This window comes from Euphorbia lathyris, chromosome 5, assembly GCF_963576675.1.
Source record: "Euphorbia lathyris chromosome 5, ddEupLath1.1, whole genome shotgun sequence".
Taxonomy (NCBI): Eukaryota; Viridiplantae; Streptophyta; class Magnoliopsida; order Malpighiales; family Euphorbiaceae; genus Euphorbia; species Euphorbia lathyris.
Window position 1 is genome coordinate 85381979 of NC_088914.1, and position 9696 is coordinate 85391674.

Sequence of the window (9696 nt, forward strand, 5' to 3'; positions counted from 1 at the left end):
AAAACATTCTATGAATTAATTTTAAAAATAAATGATAATAATCGAAAAGAATGCCTCACCCAAATGAACTTGAGTTTTCTATAGACATTTCCAGCGGCATTGAAAGCTGTGAGTACTTTATTGATATTGTGCCTTGAAAAATAGAAAATAAAGAAAAAAATTGGATGAATGAATTGATTGGAAGTATAAAAAGAGAAAAAACATTGAACAAGACAATTATCGCACCTCATTTTTTACGACCAAATTGCCACATCAAAATGTTCAAAGCAGAATTTTAAAAATGGAATGTGGTCGCAAGCTACGGGTTGTAGAAGCGAAAACCATTCCATTCAAATCCAATAAAAGCAGTTTCTTCATTGATTGAGTGGATGAAGGAAATTCTCAAATACTCTGCCTTCCTCAACCGCATGCTCCGACTGGCTCTCTTTTGCAATAGATTGCTCATTCTCATTCTCATTTCTCATGCATACAACCATCTCCGGCAGTCAAATCCTGATCTTCTGGCTAAACAGTCTAGTTCCCAACACCATCATCAACATCATATTCAACACCATCATCGTGCATCTCCTCATCTCTTCCATCGTCTTCCTCATTTTGTGGGATTTCATTTAACACTGTACTTCGATCATAAATCACTACATCATTTTGTACGTCGACAAATTTTGACAAAATCTATCCTCTCATTTCGGTCAAACTGGCTATACTTAACCAGTATCTTGCATTAATAGCATTTGAGCTGTTAGAAATTTTGTCATTCACTGTCATAGGAACTTTAAAGTGCTTAAAAATCACAGTTAGCAAATTACCATGTAGGAAATTGACATCTTTCTCCCAATCTTTTTTTCCCGCTCTATGCCTACGTAAGATATTGAAATTTTTTTTGATTTGTTTTTTCAATTTTTTTTTGATTTGCTTCCTTTGTCTCTGCCGAACGCAGCTTTTAAGGAGTCGGTGTCACCACCTACTGCAGCCGATGTTGCCGATTTTGCTTCCCCAGAATCCCAGTTCTATTGACCGATAGGAGAATCCAAATCTGATGAGAATTCGACTTCATCTCTCGGCGTTCTTTTTGCGTATGGATTCTGATGCAGATGACTCTATTTTCTGGGCCCTCTCTCCTAATGGAATGTTTACGGTGGGCCAATCTGGTCTTTCACAATAAAGTGATAGATGGAACTGCCATTAAACGACTTATTAGCAGATCATTTTAGTTTGCACTATATTTGGAACTCTCGCGCCCCTTTTCTTTCAGAACCTCAAGCCTTCCGTTTTAGGCCCATAAGAAATCGCGGAGCCATCCATTAATAGTAATGGAACTCTGTGCGAGGGAGAGACCAGACCACCGATAATTAACCAATCCTATGGCCACTATAAAAGCGGTTTTGCGCAAATGTTCAGATCGAGATTTGGAAGAGCTGCGGAATGGCCTTAATACGTATGCACCGATCACTGACAGGACGAACAAGTTTACGAGCTATATTATTTGTTGTACAAAATTCATAGGTTTCTTATTTAACAAATGCCACATAACTACCCTCTCAGCAATGGTACAGCCACCACGGCGGCTACTATGATTAGGCAACAAGTTTTATAATTCCGTTCTTTTCTTTATCGCTTTTTTCACTTTTTTTCACATTTTCGTGTTTTCCACTTTTTTCATGTTTTCCCGTTTTTAATCAATTATCTTGTTATTTAACTGTTAATCTGAAATAAAACAAACTATTGATTATAGTTATAAATTGAGTAGGAACAATGTTATACGAAGCTATTGTTGTACCATTTCTTTGTCATTCTAGTGTAAAATATGTGTAAATGAATTGGTGCATTATCAAGAATATATGTGGATTATCACTTGACGATATTTTTATAGAAATAGAATAAAAAGAGTGAGACCAAATGAGGAAATACAAATTAAGCTATTACAAGGCAAATAGAAATAAAAAAAAGAGTCTGAGTGGAAGAAGTGAGAGCAAATTGATAAGGCACTTATAACATTAAGCTTAGCCAATGAGACTTCCATCAATCAAAATATCTACCACTTTGATTTCGGAGAATGACTTTGTCAAAGGACGCCATTTAGCTACTAGCAGTTGCGATGAAACTTGTCTCATAGTTGGTCGGAATTCAGGATTTGTACTCAAACATGAAAATGCAATCATAACAACGTTTATTACTCCTTCAGCAGTTTTACTATGAGGAGACGAAAGGCGTTGGTCAATCACATCCTTTAACAATGTCTGTTGGAAAATTGGTGAGGTGAATGAAGATGATGATGAAAAGGACGAGATGAGATCTCCCGGATGCATTCCAATTATTATTTCGAGTGCCACCACACCAAAACTATAAACATCACATTTTTCATTGATCTTCATTGTATATGCCAGTTCTACGAAAAAACAAAAATTAAATCCACATCATAGTATTCAATCAAGCATAAGAAATTTTTAATAGGTAATATAACAAATAAACAAACAAAATTAAGAAATGTACCTGGAGCAGTATATCCAAATGTGCCTGCAAATGATGTCCAGTTTGAGGAGTCTGGCATCAATAGTCTAGCTGTTCCAAAATCAGAAACATGAGCTTCAAATTCTGAATCCAACAAGACATTATTACTCGTAATGTCTCGATGAATAATTGGAGGAGCACAATCATGATGCATATATGATAGTGCATTAGAAATTCCTTCCATAATATTGAGCCTTTTAATCCAATCCAACTCGATAGCTTCTTCCATGTTACTTAGAATCTTTCTCAAACTTCCTCTTTCAATGAAGTCGTAGATCAGAAAAGAGTGATTGGGATGTGAGCAAAACCCATACAATTTAACAATATTTCGATGAAGTATGTTTGTCAATGCACCAACCTCACTTGCAAATGCTTTCAAATGATTTTGGGACTGGTGAAGTTTCTTAACAGCAACTACTCGATTTGGTGATACTGTAGCTTTGTAGACAATTCCATAGCCTCCTTCCCCGATGCAATATCTAGAGTTGAACCCTTCTGTCACCCCAATAATGTTTTCATATTGCAAATCCTGATCTTGCCCAAACATGTTGTATACCTCACCTGAATTGGCTTTCGTGCTTCTCATTCTTCGGTACAAAAGGAAGAAACCCACAACCAAGAAAAACAATATCAACAGACCACCCAAAACAGCTAAAGCAATTAATCTTCCATCCTTCTTCTTCACTCTATAATAAGAGCACGACTTCAGTCTGGTATTGTTTCCACACAAGTCTCTATTATTTCTAAGTGCTTCCGGTGGAGCCTCACGAAAAGCTTTAATTCCTGGAATCTGACCTTCCAATTCATTCCATGATAAGTCCACTGTTGTCAAGCTTAACAAATTTTCGAAAGTTTTAGGAATTGAACCTGATAGCAAATTGTGCGATAGGTTCAAAACCTCTAGTCTTTGCAACCCCCCAAATTGTTGTGGAATATCATGAGCCAACTGATTTTGACTGAGATCAAGTTTTTCTAGAGAGCGTAAACTGCTTAGGTTTGATGGAATGCTTTCTTTTAATCTGTTCATGCTAAGATTCAAAAACAATAGTCTCAAGCACCCTCCAAGTTGCTCTGGAATTTCTCCGCTCAGATTGTTGGCTGCTAAATTAAGGTGATCAAGATTAGATAGCATTCCTATTTCATTAGGAATGACACCTGAAAGGTTGTTATCATCGATAAAAATTTTGACCAACTTCTTTAGCTTTCCCAATTCCTTTGGGATAGCCCCTTCAAGCCGATTTGATGTGAGCTCTATCCATTGTAACTGTGGTGAGTTTCCAATTTCAGATGGTATTGTGCCAACAATGTTATTATTTGAGATTTTTAAGGCTGATAAGTTGAGAAAAGATTCCCATTTCCATGAAAGCTCTCCATAAAATTTGTTACGACTTAAGTCCAGGTAGTTCAATCGGGGACATATATCTAAAATTTTAGATATATTTTCTCTGAATTGATTATCCTGGAGTTGAAGTCTGAGTAAACTACTGCAATTTCTCAAGCTTTTGGAGATAGGCCCACTCAAATAATTATTAAATGCTGAAAAATATTGAATTTTCCCACTAAGGCATAAGCCCTCTGTTAACTGCCCGTTCAATTTATTGTTGGCCATTTGGAATTTAGATAAGGCAGTTAAATTTTTCATCTCCGTGGGAAGAGCTCCAGTGAGATTATTATTTGACAAAATAAGTTCTCTGATGGATGTCAACATTCCAATTTCATGAGGTATCAAACCAGAAAGTTGATTAGAATAAAGAGCAAGAATGGACAAGTTTGTCAAGTTTCCTATAGAGCTTGGAATGGAACCAATAAGACTATTATTTGACAATTCAAGATGAGTGATGGATGTCAACATTCCAATTTCATGAGGTATCGAACCAGAAAGTTGATTGGAATAAAGATAAAGAATAGACAAATTTGTCAAGTTTCCTATAGAGCTTGGAATGGAATCAGTGAGACTATTTCTTGAAAATATGAGTTTTGTGATCGATGTCAACATTCCAATTTCATGAGGTATCGAACCAGAAAGTTGATTGGAATCAAGATAAAGAGTTGACAAGTTGGTCAAGTTTCCTATAGAGCTTGGAATGGAACCAATGAGACTATTATTTGACAATTCAAGATGAGTGATGGATGTCAAAATTCCAATTTCATGAGGTATCCAACCAGAAAGTTGATTGGAACGAAGATAAAGAATGGACAAATTTGTCAAGTTTCCTATGGAGCTTGGAATGGAACCAGTGAGACTATTTTTTGACAATTCAAGATCAGTGATGGATGTCAACATTCCAACTTCATGAGGTATGAAACCAGAAAGTTGATTGGAAAAAAGATGAAGAATTGACAAATTTGCCAAGTTTCCTATAGAGCTTGGAATGGAACCACTAAGACTATTATTTGACAACCGAAGATCAGTGATGGATGTCAACATTCCAACTTCACGAGGTATCGAACCAGAAAGTTGATTGGAACTAAGATAAAGAATGGACAAATTTGTCAAGTTTCCTATAGAGCTTGGAATGGTACCAAGGAGATCATTAATTGACAATTGAAGATCTGTAATAGATTTCAACATTCCAACTTCCTGGGGAATAAAACCAGAGAGATGGTTGGCACCAAGGTAACAAAATGATAATCTTGTTAAATTCCCAATAGAAGTTGGAATAGTACCTGTAAGATTATTAAATGACAATGCAAGATCAGTAACAGATTTCAACATTCCAATTTCTCGGGGGATGAAACCAGAAAGTTTATTTCTATGTAAGCGAAGAGTTGACAAGTTGGTCATGTTTCCTAAAGAAATAGGGATAACACCAGTTAGATCATTGTTGGATAAATCAAGATAACCGAGAGAGCTCAAAACTCCAATATCTTTAGGAATTGAACCAGAAATGTGATTGGAAGACAAGTCAAGGAGTTGGAGTTTAGAAAAATTAGAAAGTTGGGAAGGAATGTTTCCATGGAAAGAGTTGTTACGAAGGTTGAGCTCCTTAAGATATGGAAAAGACAAGAAACTGAGACTATGAAGCGTACCTTTCAAACCATAATCCTGAAGGCTGATATTGGTAACAGATTCAGCTTTATGATGGCAGGAAATTCCAGACCAGTTGCGAAGAGGAGTAGATAGAGACCATGAAGATAAGACAGAACCATCAAATTGAAATTGAAGAGTAGCTTTCCATCTTAAAAGAGCTTTGGCCTCCTCATTAACAACTAAAGAGAAGAAGAAGCAGCAAGAATAAGGAAATGAAAGCAGAGAAGAAAGAAAATTGGTTTCATGGCTGGCTATTATCTATGAATGTTTATTTTGTATGCCTTACAACTTGAATTGCAAATATATTTATAGCCAATCTTCTGTTCACATTATTACTTCAGATATTTATCAAACATGATTTACTCCAATTAAAATTCATTCTTTAACGATTTTTTATCTAATAATCAAATTGAAAAATACATGTTTGATTGATGCAAATTGTACGAAATAAAAAAAATTAAAGGGTCGACTGAGACGGTTTAGGCGGTCAAAAATTAGTAAACCGACTTATGTCGTCAGACTTGAGGAAATTGAGATACTTTGTCAATTTTACAGTTAAATGATATGTGACTTAATTTTTCTGTCAAACAATGTTTGTGGTTTACAAACTTTGTCAATTGAGATACTTTGTCAATTTTACAGTTAAATGATATGAGATTATAAACTGCAAAAAGCTCAGACCTCTGTTTACAAACTTTTAAACTACGAGGATTGTCTTTGCAAATCCGTCAAACCACAAGGTTTATTTTTTTTACTTTTCTTTTTTTTTTATAATGGAATAAGGTTCAAGTTTAGCCTAATACATAACAATCAGGGGCGGCTCTAGGAGGAGCCGGCCTAGGCGCTCACTTAGAGTCTCCCGTTTAACAGGGCCTCGATCCAATAATTTTTTTTTTTTTGTCTAAATTCAAAACTTATTTCAATTACAATATAATAACTATTGACAACTCTTTTTCAAAAAAAAAAAATAGTGAGATCTCACGTATTAAAAGTTATCCTCATGACTAATTATTAAGATCTCAAGTATTAATAGTAATCATATATAGAAAACAAAAATACAATTTGCTAAAGGAATCCAAAATCGACAACACGTTGTCTTTTTTAGTCACCTTTTCTTTAAGAAAAATAACACCGCAGAGGCTCCAAAACTTATTTCACAACTTTTCTTTTAACAATAATAGGGATAAATTATAAATTTAGTCATATGGTTAATGGATGAGAACGAATTTAGACTCTACGTACAAAATAGTAGAATTGTAAGTCTAAAATTTACTAAACCGTATAATTTCAAACTTTATTAATGAAAGATGGATTTTATTTCATTAATAAAGAAGGTGCAATTACAAACTTTATTAGTTGGTCAGAATGCTAAAGATTGAAGAATAGTTGGAATATAAAATTGCACACGAGAGAGTATGATTTTTCTTAGTTAGAAAAGTATGATTTTTCTTAGTTAGAAAAGTATGATTTTTGAGAAAAGTATGATTTTTCTTAATTAGATAAAATGAATGTATGGCTTAGAAGTTGAGATGCATAAATCGATTTTCATATATATTTATATAATAAAGGAAAATGCTCAATTAAATCATAAGTCAATAAGTCAATGTATTTTGTTTTCATATGACTTTTCATTTTAATTTCCGGAATATTTTTGGCTAATTTATTTCTAATTAAATTGGATGTTAATACAAATATATTAAGGGTAGCTTGTTTTAGTTATTCTTCTTTGCTGTTTGTTATTTTTTTTTTGATCGAACCTGTTTGTTATTGTTAGTTGTTTGCTATTACTGATAAATAGTAGAGTGGTTGTGGCCATCTCCGGTTGTCGTTTGTCTCCCTATATATGTATGATCATGTTTTTTTCATGAAAAAATAAAAGAGTTTTGTCTATCATCACATAGATTTGGCACATTAAAAGACCATAAAGTCATTCTTGGAGAAAGAGATTATGAAATTGATTCTGTATAGAATGTCTTTCTTATCGTTGTGCCAAAAACAGTTTCCAACAATGTCTACTATATTGCTCTACCACAATCGATGATATTGAAGATGCAGATTCATGTTTCTCTAGTGTATTACTTGATTGTAATTTTTTATAACCTATACCAAAAAGTTCTAGTTCAAATTCACTTGGTCAGTCACTGACCATGTGAAAACTTAAAAAAAATCGACATAAAATTTAAGAGCATATTTTAAAGGGGCCATTCGAGAGCTACTTAGAGCTGCATGAGGTCGTTAGGTGACCAAAAATCGGTAAATCAATTTATACTATGCGACATGAGAAAATCAAAATTAATGCCTGAATTGATTTTCAGAAATATATATATATATATATATATATATATATATATATATATATATATATATATATATATATATATATATATATATATATACTGTCTATGAATGTAATTTAGTATAAAATATAATGGCTTTTATGTTCTATTTTAAAATTTAATTATCATACTGTAAAAACGAGCAAAGTTCAATGATTATGGGTGTAATTTACGGAAAAAAATAGATACTACTATACTATATAAGTTAATAATTTTTAAGTCAATAAGTCAAGTCAATGTTTTTAATTTTAATATGACTTCCTTTATGTCTTTGTTTCCTGAAGGTTTTGGCTATTTTATTTATAATTAAATTGGCAATTTTAAAGAAAATTTTAGGCTTTGGATCTAAAAAATGATTTTCTATTCTAATAAAAATATTACCTAAGAAATTATGAAATTTTGGAGAAGAAAAGTCGTTTGTGTAAAAATAAAGACAATAGAAATATAGCATAATTTTTCTTAGTTGAGAGATAATTGGAATAGCTGTTCCAAAAAATTTTATATATGCAAAGCAATAATTTAAATATAATATAATATGGGATTTTAATCAATAAAATATTAAGATTAAGTAGTAATTAATTAATTAATTATGTATGTTTTAAAACATATATTAAATTTTATTATAAATCCTATATCAGAAGATAAAGAATGAAGGGACAGAAGAAAGGATGGATATATCTATGAATGTGTGGCATAAATTGAATTGGAACATAAATTGAATTAATAAATTGAATTGGAAACATACATTGACTTGATCTTTGTTTGTTACACATTAATTACTTCACATATTTAAACTCTAATTTAGTCTAGATAAATATGAAGTTTGTTTGGTTCAGCTGTTAATTGATAGTTGTGATTGTTGTTAACTGTCGTAGATTCACAAAATATACTATTTTAATTAAATGGGAATCACTTTTTATGAGAGAGACATGGAAGAGGACACTGAAATAGGGACAACAGATTTTCTCGTGTTTGTTGTTAGTGTTAGTGGTTTGTTATTAGCTGATTAATTATCAGTGTTTGGTAAAATTCTAATGATCAACTGTTCTTAGTATATAGGCATAATACCCATTTGGATCCCTAAACTAAGGCTTCAAAATCAATTAGGACCTTAAACTATCAAAATCATCAATCAGGTCCCTGAACTAACCCAAAATCATTAAATGAGTCCCCATTCTAAACAAAAATCATCAATTGAAGCCTCATCAAAAAATCATTATGTTCAACAGTTTCAGACCATCTTCCTCAAACTCATTTTAAACCAACACAAAGATTATTGCAGTCTATATCAAATAGTCAGAATTTTTGATTTTAGGATTGGATGAAGACTCAATTGATGATTTTTGCTTAGTTTAGGGACCTGATTGATGATTTTGATAGTTCAAGATCCTAATTGACTTTGACACTTTAGTTTGGGGACCTAAATGAGTGTAATGCCTAGTATATATATGTAAAATATTTAATATGTACATATTTTAAATTAATTAATAAATAAATTATAAAAATAAATAGGTAAATTTCAAATATAACTCATGTTGTTTCGCGATTTGCAAATTGGTGCCTATATATTTTTTTTCCAAAAAGAGGATTGAGGTCCTCGTCGTTAGCAAAACGTCGAATTTTTAGGTTGACATTCTCAGCTTTAACCCTTGATGAACTCGAAAAATAAAATTTTAAGAATTGATGATATTGTAAACATATTTAATTCTTTAACTTTTTAATTTTTTTTATCGTTTAGGTATTTTATCAACATCAAACATATACAAAAAGTTTTTTTTATGAAAAAACTCTTTTTAAAGCTTTGTGAAAAACTCGTTTTTT

At 32.4% G+C, this 9696-nt stretch overlaps 1 protein-coding gene across 1 annotated transcript; it reads right to left on the reverse strand.

The window, feature by feature from the left end:
- Positions 1-1841: 1841 nt before the first annotated feature.
- Positions 1842-9130, reverse strand: LOC136229914 (probable leucine-rich repeat receptor-like protein kinase At1g35710). Its single transcript, XM_066018777.1, has 3 exons — positions 9113-9130; positions 2491-5797; positions 1842-2386 (listed from the first exon to the last, which is right to left on the reverse strand). The coding sequence occupies exons 1-3, from the start codon at positions 9128-9130 to the stop codon at positions 2001-2003; spliced, it is 3711 nt and encodes a 1236-aa protein (XP_065874849.1). The 3' UTR covers positions 1842-2000.
- Between the last annotated feature and the right edge of the window lie 566 nt (positions 9131-9696).